Source organism: Cucurbita pepo, chromosome 3 (assembly GCF_057944985.1).
Source record: "Cucurbita pepo subsp. pepo isolate OVF chromosome 3, ASM5794498v1, whole genome shotgun sequence".
Classification (NCBI taxonomy): Eukaryota; Viridiplantae; Streptophyta; class Magnoliopsida; order Cucurbitales; family Cucurbitaceae; genus Cucurbita; species Cucurbita pepo.
The window spans coordinates 16,349,072-16,367,662 of NC_141800.1; the positions used below are offsets into that span (position 1 = coordinate 16,349,072).

The following is an 18,591-nucleotide window of genomic DNA, read 5'->3' on the forward strand; positions in this document are numbered from 1 at the left end:
TCCTCACCCATTTAACGACTTTCAGCTCTTTTTTTCAATACTCATTTATTGGAGTATGACGACTACATGATTGATAAATATAATTTATGCACCGCTAATGGGATTTCAAACGGGATATGTCTCATGGACACACGAGCAATCCAATTCGTAGGATTCCCATAGGTTTCTCGATCACAAGATCAGCGAGAATTCTTATCTATATTTTACCACTTCTTCAAAATTATCCGATTATAGCCTTACGAGCTGCTTCAATGGCTCGAGACATTAACGATTAGCCCTACAACTTTAACTATCATATCTTTCAAAATCAAGGTGTGTACGGACTAATTTACCACTCCGACTACATCCGCTTTTTTCTTCATTTATTTATTTATTTTGTTTGCTTGTTTGTATCCCAAATGGAAACATGCATGAATTCTAGGTATATCACAGCTAGATAACCGCGTAAAATAAAAATAAAAAAATATATTTTTTTTTTGTTATTTATTAAAAATTAAATAAGTCAAATAAAATTGAATATAAATGGTCCGTGCTGACGGATCTGTCACCGACAGGAGTCATTTATCATCCAAGGTTTATCGTTTTTCTTAATGCTATCATTAACGACAAATAATTAAACGAACATTTCAGTTTTATTTATTTATTAAATTATTATTATTTTAACATTTATTAAATTATAGCCCAAATTCTCCATTTTTGTTGATGGCCCAATGCATGAGCGTCAGTGTCCGGCCCATTTTCCGTAGCCACCCACTGGCCCACTGGCCCACTGGCCCATTTCGCAATATTTTATAATATTAAATATTATAAAACTAAATATTCATAAATAAATAAAAAGAAAAAGAAAAAAGAAAAATAATGTTTGAAATTGTCACGCGTTGGTTCAGATTGTTCATGTTTTCGGCGGGGAATAGGAGCGGAAGGCCATCTTGTTTCCTCTTCTCATGGCGATCCAACCCAATCTGAACAAACCCTTCTTCCATTTCTTCCGATTATCCCACCATTATCGAACAAAGAATGTTAACGGCAATGATTTAGATCGGAGCCGGTGATATCTGATATGAATCTCTCGCTTTCTTCTTCCTCCCCACCTTCAAATCCTGCCGTTTCTACATCTTCTTCTTCCTCTTCCTCCTCCTCGTCGGCGACCACTTCATGGATCTCTGTAATTATTCGCGGCCGTTTCGATAGTTCAGCCAGCATGAAAACATCGGCGAACTCTGCCTCCGTCTCTCCTGCCGAGGATTCCCCTGGTCCTGTCGTGAAAAAGAACAATTTCCATGGCTTGCTCTTCAAGTATGGTCCCAAGCCGATTCAGGTCCGTCGATCTTTCATTGTTCATGAGAATTTTTCTGTTCTTTGGAGCTATTGAAAAATTTATGCTATCTGTGTATGATGCCTTGTTAAGCATGTCCTTCATGTTATAGGTTGCATTTAAGACGGGGGATTACAAACAGCAAGTCATATTTATTGGTGGATTGAGTGATGGCTTTATGGCAACAGAGTATGTTTTTTGTGGAGGGTTCTTCTACGATTGGGCTTAGATTAAAATGAACGTGTTTTTGTTGTTGATTTGCAGATATTTGGAACCTCTTGCAATTGCTTTGGATAAAGAAGAATGGTCCCTTGTTCAGATACTTTTGTCATCATCGTATAATGGATATGGTACCTCCAGCTTGCAACAAGTAAGTTAACATTACCATAGACTTGAAGTTGGTTCTTGACTTGAAGATTATGTTTTAATAAAAGGGAATTGATTCGATTTAGGATGCTAAGGAGCTTGATCAGCTAGTAAGTTATCTGATCAATAAAGAAGACTCTGAGGGGGTTGTGTTACTTGGACATAGTACTGGCTGTCAGGTAATTGCTCAATGTTGCTTAATGTTCTTATAGAACAGCTGTTTGTAGATATTAGATACTGTCTTTTTTTATTGTAAGGTTAGAGAGAGAGGAACACGTGCCAATGAAGACACTGAACTGGGAGTGTATTGTGTGATCCTACATCGATGGGAGAGAGGAACACGTGTCGAGGACCCTGGGTCCCAAAGGGAGGTGGATTGTGCGATCCTACATCGATTAGAGAGAGGAACACGTGTCGAGGACCCTGGGTCCCAAAGGGAGGTGGATTGTGCGATCCTACATCGATTAGAGAGAGGAACACGTGTCGAGGACCTTGGGTCCCAAAGGGAGTTGGATTGTGCGATCCTACATCGATTAGAGAGAGGAACTAGTGTCGAGGACCTTAGGCCCCACATAAAAGGTGCCGAGGACCCTGGGTCCCAAAGGGGGTGGATTGTGCGATCCTACATTGATTAGAGAGAGGAACGAGTGTCGAGGTCCCTAGGCCCCACATCGATTGGAGAGAGGAATGAGTATCAAGGACCCTAGGCCCCACGTCAATTGGAGAGAGGAATAGGTGCCGAGGATTCTAGGCCCAAAAGGGGGTGGATTGTGCGATCCTACATCGATTAGAGAGAGGAACGAGTGTCGAGGACCCTAGGCTCCACATGGATTGGAGAGAGGAACAGGTGGCGAGGACCCTGGGCTCCAAGGGAGGTCGATTGTGCGATCCCACATCGAATGAAGAGAGGAACGAGTGACAGCGAAGACGCTGGCCCCGAAGGGAAGTAGATTGTGCTATCCCACATCGATTAGAGAAATGAACGAGTGCCAACAAGGACGAAGAGGGGAACGACGCATTCTTTATAAGGGTGTGGAAACCTCTCCCTAAGTAGTGGGTTTGAGTAGTTATACTCTAGTTGAAGCTTTGATCAACGGCTATGTTCTTGGGACATTGCTACAGGATATAGTCCATTATATTGGTACAAATGCAGCTTGCTCTCGAGCAGTTCGTGGCGCCATTTTCCAGGTAATAACTAATCCTTGATTTTATGTGTGATGTTTAAGTTTTAGTCAGGATTCTTGTTTATATGGTCAGGCTCCAGTTAGTGGTCGAGAGTATAGAGCAACTCTTCCTGAAACAGCAGCCATGATTGACTTGGCTTCAACTATGATAAGCGAAGGTAGAGGATCATATCTTATGCCAAGAGAGGCAAGCCCATCTTCTCCAATAACTGCTAACAGGTGTGTATAAGACCACAATGCTTTCATTTTGAACGGAGATGGAAGGTAGTTTAGTTATCAGTACTGTTCAAAGCAATTAGGTATTTGCAGGTATTATTCCATTTGCTCGTACATGGGGGATGATGACATGTTCAGCTCTGACCTTAGTGATGAGCAGCTGAAAACGAAACTTGGGCACATGGCTAATACTCCATGTCAGGTCTGCATGCACACTTCTCTCTCTCTCTCTCTTCCTTCCTCTGGTCATGCATGATTGATGATCTGTGTTGAGAATTGTAACAGCTCAAGTTCACCGCTAGTAAATATTATTTGTTTTAGCCCGTTACGTATAGCTGTCAACCTCACAGTTTTTAAACCGCGTCTATTAGGAGAAGTTTCTACACTCTTATAAGAATGTTTCGTTTCCCTTTCCAATCGATATGAGATCTCACAATCCACCACCCTTAGAGACCCAGTTGTCCTTGTTGGCACTTGCTGGCACACCGCCTGGTGTCTAGCTCTGATTTCATTTGTAACAACACAAGTCTTTATAAAAAGCACCGCCTGGTGTCTAGCTCTGATTTCATTTGTAACAACACAAGTCTTTATAAAAAGCACCGCCTGGTGTCTAGCTCTGATTTCATTTGTAACAACACAAGTCTTTATAAAAAGCGTCTACTAGGGATAAATTTTCACACCCATATAAGGAATGTTTCATTCCCCTCTCCAACCGACGTGAGATCTCACAATCCACTCCCCTTGGGAACCCAGCCCTCAGAAGGGGGCCTTCTTCGCCCTCCACCAAAGCTCCGCAGAAAGGCCCAAAGCCAATCTCACAATCCACTCCCCTTGGGAACCCAGCCCCCAGAAGGGGGCCTTCTTCGCCCTCCACCTAAGCTCCGCAGAAAGGCCCAAAGCCAATCCCAGGGAACAGTGAAGCTTCAAAGGGTCTTTCTGTCCAGGTGCAGGTAGTTCGCATCTTCCTATTTCACCGAGCCTCTCTCCGAGACAATGCCCAGATCGTTACGCCTTTCGTGCGGGTCGGAACTTACCCGACAAGGAATTTTGCTACCTTAGGACCGTTATAGTTACGGTCGCCGTTCACTGGGGCTTCGGTCGCCGGCTCCCCTATCATCAAGTCACCAACCTCCTTGACCTTCCGGCACTGGGCAGGTGTCAGCCCCCATACATGGTCTTACGACTTTGCGGAGACCTGTATTTTTGGTAAACATTCGCCCGGGCCTGCGACCCCCTTTGTGAGGAGGCACCCCTTCTCCCGAAGTTACGGGGCTATTTTGCCGAGTTCCTTACCTTGCTATCATACTGTCCGATGTCTGGCTTTGATGCCATTTGTATCAGCCAAGTCTACCGCTAGTAGATATTGTCCGATTAGGATTGTTATGTGTCACTGCCAGTTTCACCATTTTTAAAACACGTTTACTAGGGAGAGGTTTCCACACCCTTGTAAGAAATGTTTCGTTCCCCTCTCTAATCATGTGAAATCTCACAAGAATAGCAACCAAGAGAAGAAGTGTAAAAACGAGAATAATGTGTTGTGCTATGGGCTATGGGTAATGGTGTCATTCATGTTGATTGCAGGTTATCTTTTCGATGCGAGACGAATACGTGCCAGAATATGTGGATAAGAAAGCATTGGTTGCTAGGTAAACTACATCTCTTCTTACACATTTGCAAATTCTATGCTACGAGAGATAGGGTTTTGGAGAGCATGGTGCTTGATTCGTATTGATGTTTTGATGTTGTTATGAGCTGCTGATGCAGAGTGTGCAAAGCAATGGGAGGTGCAGAGAAAATTGAAATTGAGCATGCCAATCATTCTCTCTCCAACAGAGTTGATGAAGCAGTGGAGGTCATGGTCGACTTTGTCCGGAGGGAGGGCCCTAAGGGCTGGGATGATCCATGGCATTAGGAATTCAACATTCATCCCTATTTTTTTTTTTAGATTATTTTATAGTTATTTATATAATCAAATAGATTACAAAGGTTTTATATGATACGCAACCGTCTAAACCTATCACTAGTAGATATTGTCTGTTTTGGCCCATCGTATCTCACGATTTTAAAACGTGTCTGTATTTTGAGATCCTACATCGGTTGGAGAAAAGAACGAAACATTTCTTATAAGAGTGTGGAAACCTCTCCTTAACTGACGCGTTTTAAAATTGTGAGGTTGAACTATTACCTGATACATATGATACATATAAATCGTAATGAAATACTAAATATCCTCAATATTACTGAGTATTAGTTTAAGAGTCAAATATAATATATAGGTTAAAAAGAATAATAGGATATTAAATATTCATACTAATTTTAAAGTAAATGCGAACACCATTTAAGCTAATCAAATAGTGGTCCGGGTCGGGTTTTATTGACTCGGAATCAATAAATGGTCCGTCATTGGATTGGACCCCGACATGAAACATGTCGCATGGGACACACGTGCCACAGCTACACTAGGAACGCCCGCGCGTTTAATTAGAGTAAATGACGAAACTACCCCTGTCGAGATCAACTTCAATTATTGTCTGTCGGTGCCACCCGTTGGTGTCTGAAAACGGTAATTTTGGAATCCAACGTTAGGGGTAAAACCGTCCATCACAAAATTGTCTTTCTCCCAACTTTCAAGGCATTTTTCTAACCTTCGACGCTGAAGAACAATCTCTTAGAAACAGAGAGATTTCTGGCTTTTCCGGCAACCTTCGACGTCGCCGGAGCTCTTTAATGGGGTTTTTGGTTTGCTCTGTTTTTTGTTTTGGTTTGTGGGTTTATTGAATCCGCGGCAGTTTCCGATGCCGGAAAAGGTGTCGCTGCCGGCGACGTCGAATCCATGGCTTTTCAGGCCGTCGCATCTGGTTCATTCCCGATTTGGGTTTCTAACGGCGATGGTTCTTCTCAGTATGCTGGCCGTTTGGAGTATCGGTGGTCGTAATATCATGACATTCGTCTCTGTTTCTTCCAATTTCACCGTAACCCTTCAGAGTTTATCCGCTAATGATTCTTACAAACCCGAAAATTACTCCGAATCGGTGTTGATTCAGTCGGTTCCGCCGCATAATTCCACCGCCGAACCTTCCGATGGGTCCGGCGTTGAGTGGTTTTCAGCTGAACTCGAGCCGAATTTCACCTCCCATCTTCTCGCTCTCTGGTTGTCTCCCGGTGGCGAGCCCTGCAGAGACTCGAAGACGGCGGACATCGCCATCTCCGGCATGGAACGTCCGGCAACGGTGGAGCTTTCAACAGGGGATGTTCATGAATTTCGATTTCAAGCTCTAGATCAATCCGGTAACCCTCGTTGTTTAGGTGGAGACTATTTTGAAACTGATCTTTCAGGGGATTCGTGGAAATCTCGGCCGTTTGTTAAAGATTTTGGTAATGGGTCTTACTCGTTTTGGCTTCAAATGCACCCTGATTTCGCCGGAGATTATAATCTCACGGTGATTCTTCTGTTTCGACATTTCGAGGGGCTTCGATTCTCCCCGACCCGATTCGCCTACGATCGGGAGCTTCGGAGAATCAAGGTTCGATTTGTTAAGACTAAAGTTGTGTTGCCGGAGATTAAAATGTGTCGGAGCTCTGATTACAGTAGAGAGATTTGGACCGGACGGTGGACTCGACACGGTCGAAATGACGACTGTAAGATCAGCAATGACGGTCGCTACCGATGTTTTGCGCCGGAGTATCCTTGCCGGAGCCCTTGGTGTAAAGGCTCATTGGGGTTGTTGGAGAGCAATGGTTGGGTTTATTCTACACATTGTTCGTTTAAGATGTTTTCTAGTGATTCTGCTTGGGATTGCTTGAAGGGTCGATGGATCTTCTTCTGGGGTGATTCGAATCATGTCGATACGATAAGAAACCTTCTCAATTTCGTGCTCGGTTTGCCTGAAATCCCAGCAGTTCCGAGGCGATTTGATCGGAATTTTTCAAACCCGAACAACCCAACTCAAACCGTTCGAATTACGAGCATCTTCAATGGTCATTGGAACGATACTCAAAACTATCAAGGTTTGAATTCATTGAGGAATGAAGGGTTCAGAAACTTGCTTCACAAGTACTTCTCGGAAGAAACCGTTCCCGACACGATCATCATGAACTCGGGCCTCCACGACGGTGTTTACTGGTTGAATATCCGAGCTTTCACAGTTGGGGCAACCTATGCTGCATCTTTCTGGAAACAAGTTATGGAATCCATTAAGCAAAGAGGGTTAACGGTCCCGAAAGTGATCTACCGGACCACGGTTGCCACCGGAGGCTACGCTCGAACACTTGCCTTCAATCCTAACAAAATGGAAATCTTCAACTGGGTGATGCTGGATAAGCTGAAGGAATCGGGGATCGTCAACGGCGTGATCGACAACTTCGACATGACGTTCCCCTGGCATTTCGACAATCGGTGCAACGACGGCGTCCATTACGGGCGAGCACCAGCAAAGCTGAAATGGAGGGACGGCGAGATTGGGCACCAATATTTCTTGGACCTCATGTTAGCTCATATTCTTCTCAATGCACTCTGTAATTGATTGATCAAGCCATTTTTCCTCAGACTTTTGGTATTTTTGTAATATAGTTGTTGGTTCAACCATATCGAACCATATCTGAATTAGAAGGATCCCGAGCATACGAGAATTTTCAAAGAATTGAAAGTTACTATTTATACCAACAAGGTGCATTTTTCTCGATGGCTCGATCATATGTACTTTATGGTTAGCCGTACGTATAACAATTCTATGTTAGGTGACCTCTTAGAAATTTGCCTATGATACATGTGAGTGAGAAAGAGCTCGTGTTAGTTTGTGAGGATGGTTTTCACTCTTAAGAAGCGAGCAGTAGGTGACGTGACCATGTCACTGGGAATGTCGGGGAGTATTAGACACCATCAACGAAGTACAAATCAAGTTGAGGCCGTCTCTTCTCCTCTTATTTTCAGCCAACGTATTGTAACAGCAGTAGGTAACGTATTGTACGTTTCTTACACGATGTCTCTCATCTCCTTAACTTCGACTAATTAATTGTACGATTCTAACGTTTGTGTCACAAAGGAAATGTAACAGCACGAGCTATGCTAGCAGATATTGTCTTCTTTGATTTTTATTTCGGGCTTTCCCTTAAGGTTTTAAAACGCGTCTATTAGAGAGAGGTTTCCAACTTTTCACACCCTTATAAGAAATGCTTCGTTTTCTCTCTAACTAATGTGAAATCTTACAATCCATCTCATTGAGTTCCAGTGTCCTTACTAACACACGGTCCGGTGTTTGGCTCTGATACTATATTAAATAAGTACTAACTTAATCATCCCAACATATTAAATACGACCCGACATCCTTATTCAACCCACAAATTTAAGTGTTGTGTCTTGTTTTTTTGTACGAAAATGTTACGAACATCAATAATACGCTTCAAAATATAAATGCTAAATTAATAAATAAATAACATAAAAGGACAAAAAAATTGAATCGATAGTTTCTATTTTGCATTTGATTAATTTTATAAACTCACATGGTTGGAATTGGAAGTTTATGAGGTTGGAACAACACGAACGACATGTAGGATAGCGACATTGATTTTCCTACATGTCGGTAGAAAGGCACGTGACGCGAGACACGTGGTCATCATTTGAGCGTTGAAAAACGACACGTCGGATCAGGGTTAAACGTTGAACCGTCAAAAGAAAACGGAGGTCAACGGCCGAACGGGGACTGTTCTTCAACTTTCACACAAACTGCTTCTCCCAAATTCTCAGGAAAAGGAATCCCAAATCTTCGTTTCTTCTCCGCCGATCTCTCAATCTTGAAATGGGTATTTCATGGAGTAACAGAAGAAGAAACAACCATCTTCAAAACCCACCTCCGCCGCCGCCTCCTCCTCCTCCGCCGCCCTACCTTTCATCTTCCTCTTTCTATTTTCCATCTGAACCCCAATCTCTTTCTCCTACTCCACCACCACCACCACCACCGCCGCCGCCGCCACCGCTGCAAACCCATCATTTCACCAATTCCCACCCTCCTCTGCCGCACAGCCATCCTTACGGTCCAACTCCTCATCCTCCTGCCCCTGCGCCTCAATCCTATTACTGTTCCGGTGGGTACAATTCGTGTAATTATGGGAACTCTACGATGGGGCGTTTCAATTTTCACCCTCATTATGCCAATCAGAGTAATGGGTGGCCCCAAATTCGGCCGGGCATGGGTCCGCCGATGCTTCCATCACCGCCTTTGCCTTTGGTGGAGCATCGTCAAACGAAGAAGGTTAGAAATGATGTGAATGTGCATAAGGATACTTTAAGGATTGAGGTGGATGAGCAGAACCCTGATCATCATTTGGTTTCTTTCGTTTTTGATGCTTTGTATGATGGAAGGTAACTTCAATTTCTACTTGAATTTCACTTAAATGAGTTGAGATTTCTAAAATGGGCAATAGAATTGTTTGAATTGTTGTTCATGAAACATAATTTTGTAGATTGCTGCTGATATTAGAAGCTTTGTAATTTATTCAGATTACCACATAGTTTCTTTCATGTGTTATGGAAGAACAGGCTTGGGCATTGTTTTCAGATTAGCACTGTGATAAGTTTTGGTACTAATTTTGATATCAATTAAGAACTTTTAGCTTGGGATTAACATTGAAGAAGTGAGGAGAAGATGGGGTATTTGACACTTAAGGTTGGGAATTGGGAAATTGTGCTATTAGCTTGAATAGTTGGGTGCTCTGATTTGAATGCTGTAAAAGTTTGGTGTTCCATTATATTTCTTGCAAAAAAGGAGTTAAATCAAGCTTCTTGTCTGAACTTACGATGTTCCTTAAGTCTGAGCCTTAGGGGTGGGCGGGTGTGAGATCTCACATCGGTTGGAGAGGGGAACGAAGCATTCTTTATAAGGGTGTGGAAACCTCTCCCTGGTAGACGCGTTTTAAAACTGCGAGACTGACGGCGATAATGTAACGGGTCAAAGTGAATAATATTTGCTAGTAGTGGGTTTGGGCTATTACAAATGGTATCAGAGCCAAACACCGGGCGGTGTGCTAACGAAGACGCTGAGATCTCACATTGGTTGGAGAGGGGAACAAAACATTCCTTATAAGGGTGTGGAAACCTCTCCCTACCAGACGTGTTTTAAAACCTTGAGGGGAAGCCTAGAAGGGAAAGCTCAAAGAGGACAATATCTGTTAGTAGTAGTTTTGGACTGTTACGAATGGTATTAGAGTTAGACACCGGGCAGTGTGCCAGCGAGGACGCTGGCCCCCAAGGGGGGTGGATGTGAGATCCTACATTGTTGGAGAAGAGAACAAAGCATTTCTTATAAGGGTGTGGAAACATCTCCCTAGTAGACATGTTTTAAAACCTTGAGGGGAAACCTAGAGAGGACAATATCTGCTAGCGGTGGACTTTGGCTGTTACAAATGGTATCAGAGCCAAACACTGGGCGGTGTGCTAGCGAGGACACTATGCTCCCAAGGAGGTGGATTGTGAGATCTCACATCGGCTGAAGAGGAGAACGAAACATTCCTTATAAAGGTGTGGAAACTTCTCCCCAGTAGACGCGTTTTAAAACCGTGAGGCTGACGGCGATACGTAACAGCCCAAGCTGTCCTCTTTGGGCTTTCTCTTCTAGGCTTGGTCAAGGTTTTAAAACGCGTGTACTAAGGAAAGGTTTCCACACCCTTATAAGGAATGTTTCTTTCTCCTCTCTAACCCATATGGGATCTCACAATCTACTCCCTTGGGGGCCAGCATCCTCGTTTACACATTACCCGGTGTCTGACTCTGATACCATTTGTAACAGCCCAAACTCACTTTTAGCGGATATTGTTCTCTTTAGACTTTCTCTTCTTGGCTTCCCCTCAAGGTTTTAAAACACGTCTACTAGGAAGAGGTTTCCACACCCTTATAAGAAATGTTTCGTTTTCGTACCGGAGCATTTAGGAAAAACAATCAAGGAGATAGCGGCCGTATAGCCGGCAAGGAAAGGCCTATGGGGTTTGTTCTGGTTTAACCTGTAAATGGATAGAGATTTAGCCTCTATTACTCGAAGGCCTATGAGGTTTGTTCTGCTTTGAACATACATTTCTGTTTCCTTTTTGTAACTCAAATTGTTTGCATCATGAACAGCATAACCATTCTATTCTTCGCCAAGGAAGAGCTCAACTGTAGCTTTGTTCCAGTGTATCCCGATGCCTTCAAGCCAGTAAAAGTCCCATTTCAGAAGGGTCCTGCTCAGAAATTCTTTCAGCCTGTGGGAACTGGCTTTGACTTGGGATTTTTCGACTGCGACGACCTCTCGAAACCTTCACCTGCTGAAGACATTTTCCCTCTTGTTATATCAGCTGAGACTCGTTCGCCCTCTCAGTCTGACGACGAACGAATTGGTGAGCCTCGACGAGATAACTCTCACATGCAAATCACTCAAGCTGTTTTGGAGAAGAAAAATGGTAGTCCTTTCCAAGTGAGAGTGATTAGGCAACTACTATGGATTGATGGAGTGAGATATGAATTGCGTGAGATATTCGGAATAGGGAGTTCATCGGCTGAAGGTTTCGACGATAATGACTCCGGGAAGGAGTGTGTGATATGCATGACTGAACCGAAGGATACCGCTGTATTACCATGCCGACATTTGGTAAGACTCCAGTGTTTATTCCATGTTGTTGTTAGGAACCACGACTCTCCACAATGGTATGATATTGTCCACTTTGAGTATAATCTCTCGTGCCTTTGCTACCAATGGAGATGTATTCTTTACGTATAAACCCATGATCACCCCTTCAATTAGGGACTCCCTCCTGGCTATCTTCTATCTTCTACATTCGATTCCTTGCTTATCGGTCGCATGTGCCCATTGCTTTCCGCATAGCTGGAATTGATCATAGTGTTTGACGCATTTTATTTATTAAAAAAAAAAAAAAGAAAACAACTTACATTAAAAGAACACTAGAGACTTGTCCCTTCCTTCTCCTAATCACTTATGTACTTAAATTTCCTTTCTTATGTTCCTTTGTTTGCAGTGCATGTGCACTGATTGTGCCAAGGAACTGAAGCGTCAATCCAACAAATGTCCTATTTGTCGTCAACCGATCGAAGAACTTATCGAAATCAAGATAAACAATAGCGACCCGTAAGAATTGCCTGTTCATCCTATGTTGGATTGCCCTGGTATGGCTGTCAAATTCTTTGGTTTTTGATGTGTCATAGTCCCACATACTGCATTCTTTACCCCCCCACACACACACATGTATATGTATATTACTTTGTTCCTCCCATACACAATGCAAGTGTATCTCATGTCTAACTATTGAATAATGCACCATACCAGTCGTCTGATACCCGACTTTCTATTGTAATGTATGATTCAAACACTTAGCGTTGTGGGTTTGCGTGCTGTTAGTACTCGTGTTGATGATTGAATACAAGAATTGGGTGTGGTTGAATCTTAACAAGCTTAGAAGGGCTAGTTGTGAGTTAAGGAGAGGAAAATGGTGATTTTGGTTTGTCTTGTTCTTTTGAATGATGATGTGGGAGTTGTATGCATTGTTGGTAACATGCTATAAATGGCCTTTGCATTTGCCTCTCCATTTATGAACCTCTATTTATTGAACATGTGGTGTTCCATGTGATGCATATGCAACTGGGTCAATGTGATAAGCTTGTATATTTGTTGCCTACCTTGAGGTAATTGACTCCAAACTACCCTTTCATCCATAGCCTAAGCTCACCGCTAGCAGATATTGTCGTCCTCTTTGGGCTTTCCCTTCTGGGCTTACCCTTCAGGTTTTAAAACGCCTCTATTAGAGAGAGGTTTCCATACCCTTATAAGGAATGTTTTGTTCTCCTCTCCAACAAATGTGGGATCTCACAATCCACCCCCTTAGGGGCCTAGCGTCCTTGTTGGTACACTGCCCAGTGTCTAGCTCTCCACCACTAGTAGATATTGTTCGTTTTTGTCCGTTACGTATCGCCGTCAGCCTTACAGTTTTAAAACGCGTCTCCTAGGGAAAGGTTTCCACCCCTTATAAGGAATGTTTTGTTTTCCTCTCCAATAAATGTGGGATCTCACAATCCACCCCTTAGGGGCCTAGTGTCCCTGTTGGTACACTGCCCAGTGTCCGGCTCTTCACCACTAGTAGATATTGTTCGTTTTTGTCCGTTACGTATTGCCGTCAGCCTTACAGTTTTAAAACGCGTCTCCTAGGGAGAGGTTTCCACACCCTTATAAGGAATGTTTCGTTTCTTTCTCCAATCGATCTGGGATCTCATAGTTGCCCTACGAATTAAGGGTTGTTGGTAATAATTTGAGATGCCTCTTATGACAGTCGTCGAAGTGCGTTTTGTTTGTATATGAGGGAAAAGAAAGGCAAAAGAGCAAAAGTTACTCCGGTTTCATGTCGGTTTAGGGTTTAGGGTTTGGAGAAAGACGCAATAATTGGGTCGGAATTGAAGAAAAGGGTAAAAGAAAAGGTTGATACTTGGGATGGTAATGTCATCCCTTAGTAGGACCATCCATTATTCTTTTTTCAGATCTTTTGTCTCCATATATTGAAATGTCTACATTGATGGATAATCTTAATCTTACCCTCACAAATTTTCGAATAACTTTTACCCAAATATTTTTAAAACATATTTAACGTTAAAGATCTACTCGAAACAAAATTAGATTTTTTACGAGAGAGTGAAACCAAATCATTCATGGACGACTTTTCACTCATCATTTTTGTAAGTGATTTTAAAATAGATGTGTTTTATCCCAAACGATTTTATTAGAGAATAATCGTTTTTTTTTATCTTATTATAAACTATTTTTAACGCTTTGGAGAGATGAACAAGTTTGAGAGAGAGGACATCCGATAAAATTGGAACGATACAGAGAAGATTAGTATGGCCGCTGCGCAAGGATGACACGCACAAATCGAGAAATGGTATCAAAGCCAGACACCGAACGATGTGTCAGCCTTCTCGTTGTTCCCCGAAGGGGGTAGACACGAGGCGGTGTGTCAGTAAGGACGCTGGGCTCCAAAGGGGGTGGATTTGGGGGCGGTCCCACATCGACTGGAGGAAGGAAAGAGTGCCAGCGAGGACGCTGGGCCCCGAAGGGGGTGGAATGTGATGTCCCACATTGGTTGGGGAGGAGAACAAACCACCATTTATAAGGGTGTGGAAACCTTCCCGTAACAGACGCGTTTTAAAGCCTTGAGGGGAAGCCCGAAAGGGAAAGCCCAAAGATGACAATATCTGCTAGTGCTGGATCTGAGTCGTTACAAATGGTACGGGTACGCGAAAAAATATTAATATTATGACCAATTTGAACATAGTTCAATGAATCAAGACGTATACTCTCAAAAAATATTAATATTATGACCAATTTGAACATAGTTCAATGAATCAAGACGTATACTCTCAATCAAGAGAGTAGTAATGTGTCACACGAGCTAAACAATCTCTTATGTCCTAATTAACTAAACGAGATACATCATTAATCTATAAAAAAAATGCACTTTTTTTTTTTTTTTTTTAATGGTACTATTTAGAAGGGTAAAGTTGGGTCCCTAATGTAGGGGTGTTCCCTTAGACCAACTTTTATTGGTCAACTTTGACCTTAGCCTTTTCTCAAAATTACTTGATCTCTACTTCACTATTATCACATACTCTACTTTCAACTCATGCCTTAAAGTGTCCAAAAGATGCTTTAATTTGATGCTCTTTTTTTCCCGAGAGGGGTGAAGCACAAGCCTCAATTTATACCGAATGAACTGAGTCAGGGCACGTGAGGTACAAACGAGATTACTCATTTTATTTGAGACATGTTATGTTAAGCACTAAGCGTAGTAAAACCTCTATAGTGGGCAGGTCGTACCTTGTAGCTATCGAGCGAGCTTTTTTCTTCTTTCTAGAATAGCTCCCAATTGGTCTGTCGAAAATCATGTAAATCTTTTTCTAGCATTTGTCCTATCGTAGGGACTATGTCCTTTTCCTAGACCTCTTGTGATAGCTCGAGCTACTAACCCATTCTCTCATGTACTCTTTTGAGGTAGCCTCGCTGGATTAGGGAACCACCGCCTAGTTCTTAAGGTCGATGCACTCCAAGGTTTTATAGAATTGACCATACTTGCTTTTGTCTTACTTGTGGTCCCTTAACTCTATCTTCTTCTATCTGACCATCGTTCACAAGATGGACTTAAATCTGGCTAATGGAAATGTTGGTCGTCGTTGTGTCTATCTTCCAGATCCGTAGGTTGTTTTCTCCGCTCGAAAGCTTATAGAGACCTACAACAAGATTCTCGTGTAAACATAATTCTAACGATTAAAATGCTATAAACCGAACGTGTAACCAAACAATATCTTGTACTCGATGTGTTATAATAATTAGCACATGGAATTGAGAAGGGGTAGACATCTACTTTGCTTTAGCCACAAATCAGTCTTGTCGGAACCTCATCACAAGAAACGACACCGTTTTAGTCCGAACCAGCTCATTCAGCCAAGCCAAGCCGTCTGAGGTCGGCTCGGCTCCAAAATGAATTTTTAATTTTGGAGGGTTTTCGAAATCTCTGCAAAATAAATAAAAAAATAAAGGAAAAAAGAGAAGAGGGGGTTCCAGAATAAAGAGCTCTGCCTCTACGTTTCGGTGCAGCCAGCAGCGTTTTCCGGTTCTCCTCTGCCCCCGTTTGGCCTTCTTCCGCTTTGTTTTCTTTTACATTTTTCTCCATATTTTCTCTCTCTCTCTCTCTCTCACCCAGAAAAACAGGAACAAGTGAACTACAGACACCCCTTTAACGCGCCTATCCCATCGCTGCTTCTTTCTCCTCCGCCTCCTCTGTTCTCAGGTTCCTACTTTTTCTAGATTTCATTCGTTGAGTTCCAAGAGAATCACTAACTAACAACACCCATTTCCCAGATCTCTCTCTCTCTCACTCTTTATTTCACTTCGAGCTATGAGTAAAGAAGAGTTCTTGAAGATCCAGGTGCTCTGTTTTATTCAGATCTTCTCTGTTCTTCTTTTTCTCTGTCTCCTCTGTTTTTGCAATGTTTGCTCACTCTGTTTTCGCTGCAGAAATGTGTTTTGAAGGTCAACATTCATTGCGATGGATGTAAGCACAAGGTCAAGAAAATCTTGCAGAAAATCGATGGTACTCTCTTCATTTCCCCTGTTTTTCTTGTTGGCTCTGCTTCGATGTTCACTTGATTTGGACTGTTTTGGGTTTTTTAAGGCTTTGAGAGTGATGGGGTTTGCGTGTTTTTAAATTCTGGGGTTTTCTTTTGTGTTTTTCTCTGTTTTGTTTAGGGGTTTTCACCACTGAGATCGATGCAGAACAGGGGAAAGTTACAGTTACTGGTAATGTGGACGCCGCTGTACTCATTAAGAAGCTGTTGAAATCCGGCAAACATGCAGAGGTTTGGGGCGGACAACCGGGAAACAACAAGAATCAGCAGAACAACATAGCTAGTCAGATGAAAAACATGCAAATTGATAATGCTAAAGGTGGGAATAACAAGGGTCAGAACCAGAAAGGCGGCGGCGGCGCTGGCGGTGGTGGTGGTGGGGGTGGAAATGGAAACAACTTGCCGAAAGGTGGACAAGGGCAAGTGCAAGGGCTGCAACCGGCGCAGCTTCAGCAGCTACAAGCGATGAAAGGGTTTCAAGATCTGAAGCTTCCACCTCAATTTAATGGCTTGAAATTGCCTGTTAAAGATCAGAATCCGAATCAGGCTAAGGCTGGGAAGTTTAATTTGCAGGAGGGTGACGATCTGAGCGATGAGGATGATTATGATGACTATGATGACGAGGATGATTATGACGATGACGATGAGTTTGATGATGATTTGGGTAATCTTCACCTACCTCCGGCGAATAAGATGAAACCCATGATGGGGAATGGCCAGATTCCGAAAATGATGATGAATGGGAACCATCCGGCGGTGATGAATGGTCCGGCCGTCGGTGGAAATGGCGGAGGTAACGGCAAGAAAGGCGGTGGAGCTGTGCCGGTTCAGGGGAATAACAATGCCAAGAATGGAAACGGCGGAGGAGGTAAAGGAAATGGTGGTGGCGGTAGCGGTGGGAGCAACCAAAAGCAGGGCGGCGGCGGAGGAAAGAATAACGGCGGTGGTGGTGGTGGCGGGGGTGGGGTGACTAACAAAACTGGCCACGGTGGGGGGAATGGGAGCAGTAATGGGATGAACAGCGGTCAAAAAGCGGCCGGTGGGGCGAACGGAATGGGTCATGATTTACAAAGCTTGGTCGGTGCTCATGGACTGAGCATGTCCAATTTGAGTCAAATGGGCAACATGGGTGTCCAAATGGGTCAAATGGGCGACCGGCCGATGGGCCAAATGAGCAATATCCCAGCGGTTCAAGGTCTTCCCGCCGCAGCCCCAGCCCCAACCATGAACGGCGGCAGCGGCGGCGGTAGGTTTTCGCCACAGGACATGGCAGGTCACCCTTATCAACAGAACCCACAATACATGGCGCAAATGATGAACCAACAGCAACACCACGCGCTCGGACACCAACCAATGATGTACGCACGGCCACCACCAGCAGTAAATTACGTACCGCCGCCATATCCATACCCGCCGCCGTACCACCCATACCCACCGCCTCAACCAGAACCCTACACGTACTTCAGCGACGAGAACCCCTCAAGTTGCCACATCATGTGAAACCCACCATACCACCACCGCGGCCGGTGGCGTCGACGGCGAAATATCAGATCAAAATCTGCAAAAGCTAGTTGGGAATGGTCATCTCTTCCAAATTTAGCCTTTATCATATTTCACCCTCTTGTTTTTTTTTTTCTTTTTTCTTTTTTGGAATTTGAAGCTGGATTAGAGTCTTTAATCATATGCTTAAGACAAAAAAAAAAAAGAGTAATTATAGATAATTAAATTAAGAAGTTTGGAAGGGCAAGTATGGAAAAATGGTAGTAAGCTTTTTTATTTTTATTTTTATTTTTATTTTTGGGAACGCCATGTTTATAAGTGTTTATATGTTATATGAACAACAATAAAAGAAAATCGTGAATGGGGATTCATAAATTCCCATTTCTTTTCTTTTCTTTCCCTTCCCTTCCAATCTTTTTCCCTATTTATTCTTCCCATTTTAACCCTCTTTATTTACCTTATTTAATTCAGAAATTTTAATTAATTCTATTTTATATTTTAATAATTCCCTCGTGAGAAGTTTCACACACGGTCCAGTGTTCTCGCTAGCACAGCACCTTGTGTCTGGTGGGCTTAGTGAGAAATCCACCTCTCTGGAGAGTCTCCCAATGTCTTTGATGACACACTGTTCAGTGTATGATATCATTGATAACAATCTAATTTCACCGCTGGTAGATACTGCTAGATATTGTCTTCTATGGACTTCTCTTGTGATCTGTGAAAGCTCTTTCCACATGTTTGGTAACAGGGATAGTGTGGAATTCCAGTTCGGGACAAGGGATAAAAACAAACCGATGAAAGAAGAGCGTGTTGACAAAAAATAAATATATAAAAAAAAAAAAGAAATTAACTCAACAGCT

The 18,591-nt window shown here is 42.9% G+C and overlaps 4 protein-coding genes and 1 non-coding gene across 5 annotated transcripts; all 5 read left to right on the plus strand.

The window, feature by feature from the left end:
- Positions 1-852: 852 nt before the first annotated feature.
- On the plus strand, positions 853-5,274 carry LOC111790041 (UPF0613 protein PB24D3.06c). The gene is made up of 9 exons (XM_023670818.2): positions 853-1,318; positions 1,428-1,504; positions 1,580-1,685; positions 1,768-1,860; positions 2,804-2,869; positions 2,939-3,084; positions 3,175-3,283; positions 4,663-4,727; positions 4,846-5,274. The coding sequence occupies exons 1-9, from the start codon at positions 1,061-1,063 to the stop codon at positions 4,991-4,993; spliced, it is 1,068 nt and encodes a 355-aa protein (XP_023526586.2). The 5' UTR covers positions 853-1,060; the 3' UTR covers positions 4,994-5,274.
- A 468-nt stretch (positions 5,275-5,742) lies between these two features.
- On the plus strand, positions 5,743-7,763 carry LOC111791295 (uncharacterized). The gene has a single exon (XM_023672580.2). It carries the CDS (start codon positions 5,877-5,879, stop codon positions 7,602-7,604), a length of 1,728 nt encoding a protein of 575 aa, XP_023528348.1. The 5' UTR covers positions 5,743-5,876; the 3' UTR covers positions 7,605-7,763.
- Positions 7,764-8,771: 1,008 nt separating this feature from the next.
- Positions 8,772-12,440, plus strand: LOC111791811 (putative E3 ubiquitin-protein ligase LUL4). The gene is made up of 3 exons (XM_023673294.2): positions 8,772-9,439; positions 11,189-11,696; positions 12,082-12,440. Exons 1-3 carry the CDS (start codon positions 8,877-8,879, stop codon positions 12,193-12,195), a joined length of 1,185 nt encoding a protein of 394 aa, XP_023529062.2. The 5' UTR covers positions 8,772-8,876; the 3' UTR covers positions 12,196-12,440.
- A 1,456-nt stretch (positions 12,441-13,896) lies between these two features.
- Positions 13,897-14,001, plus strand: LOC111791917 (U6 spliceosomal RNA). The gene has a single exon (XR_002814706.2). It is a non-coding gene; the product is annotated as a U6 spliceosomal RNA (small nuclear RNA).
- Positions 14,002-15,673: 1,672 nt separating this feature from the next.
- LOC111791014 (heavy metal-associated isoprenylated plant protein 32) lies at positions 15,674-18,124 on the plus strand. Its single transcript, XM_023672183.2, has 4 exons — positions 15,674-15,894; positions 15,966-16,032; positions 16,122-16,197; positions 16,353-18,124. Exons 2-4 carry the CDS (start codon positions 16,003-16,005, stop codon positions 17,729-17,731), a joined length of 1,485 nt encoding a protein of 494 aa, XP_023527951.2. The 5' UTR covers positions 15,674-15,894; positions 15,966-16,002; the 3' UTR covers positions 17,732-18,124.
- Positions 18,125-18,591: the final 467 nt, after the last annotated feature.

What these genes read in the sequence shown, in the direction of transcription:
- LOC111790041 (XM_023670818.2), top strand. Translation starts at nt 1,061, where the DNA reads ATGAATCTCTCGCTTTCTTCTTCCTCCCCACCTTCAAATCCTGCCGTT. An exon ending in TTCGTGGCGCCATTTTCCAG is followed by an intron (nt 2,870 to 2,938) that starts GTAATAACTAAT and finishes TTATATGGTCAG; the next exon opens with GCTCCAGTTAGTGGTCGAGA. An exon ending in TCTCCAATAACTGCTAACAG is followed by an intron (nt 3,085 to 3,174) that starts GTGTGTATAAGA and finishes AGGTATTTGCAG; the next exon opens with GTATTATTCCATTTGCTCGT.
- LOC111791295 (XM_023672580.2), top strand. Translation starts at nt 5,877, where the DNA reads ATGCCGGAAAAGGTGTCGCTGCCGGCGACGTCGAATCCATGGCTTTTC.
- LOC111791811 (XM_023673294.2), top strand. Translation starts at nt 8,877, where the DNA reads ATGGGTATTTCATGGAGTAACAGAAGAAGAAACAACCATCTTCAAAAC. An exon ending in GATGCTTTGTATGATGGAAG is followed by an intron (nt 9,440 to 11,188) that starts GTAACTTCAATT and finishes CATCATGAACAG; the next exon opens with CATAACCATTCTATTCTTCG. An exon ending in TATTACCATGCCGACATTTG is followed by an intron (nt 11,697 to 12,081) that starts GTAAGACTCCAG and finishes CTTTGTTTGCAG; the next exon opens with TGCATGTGCACTGATTGTGC.
- LOC111791014 (XM_023672183.2), top strand. Translation starts at nt 16,003, where the DNA reads ATGAGTAAAGAAGAGTTCTTGAAGATCCAG. An exon ending in AAGAGTTCTTGAAGATCCAG is followed by an intron (nt 16,033 to 16,121) that starts GTGCTCTGTTTT and finishes TTTTCGCTGCAG; the next exon opens with AAATGTGTTTTGAAGGTCAA. An exon ending in AATCTTGCAGAAAATCGATG is followed by an intron (nt 16,198 to 16,352) that starts GTACTCTCTTCA and finishes TGTTTTGTTTAG; the next exon opens with GGGTTTTCACCACTGAGATC.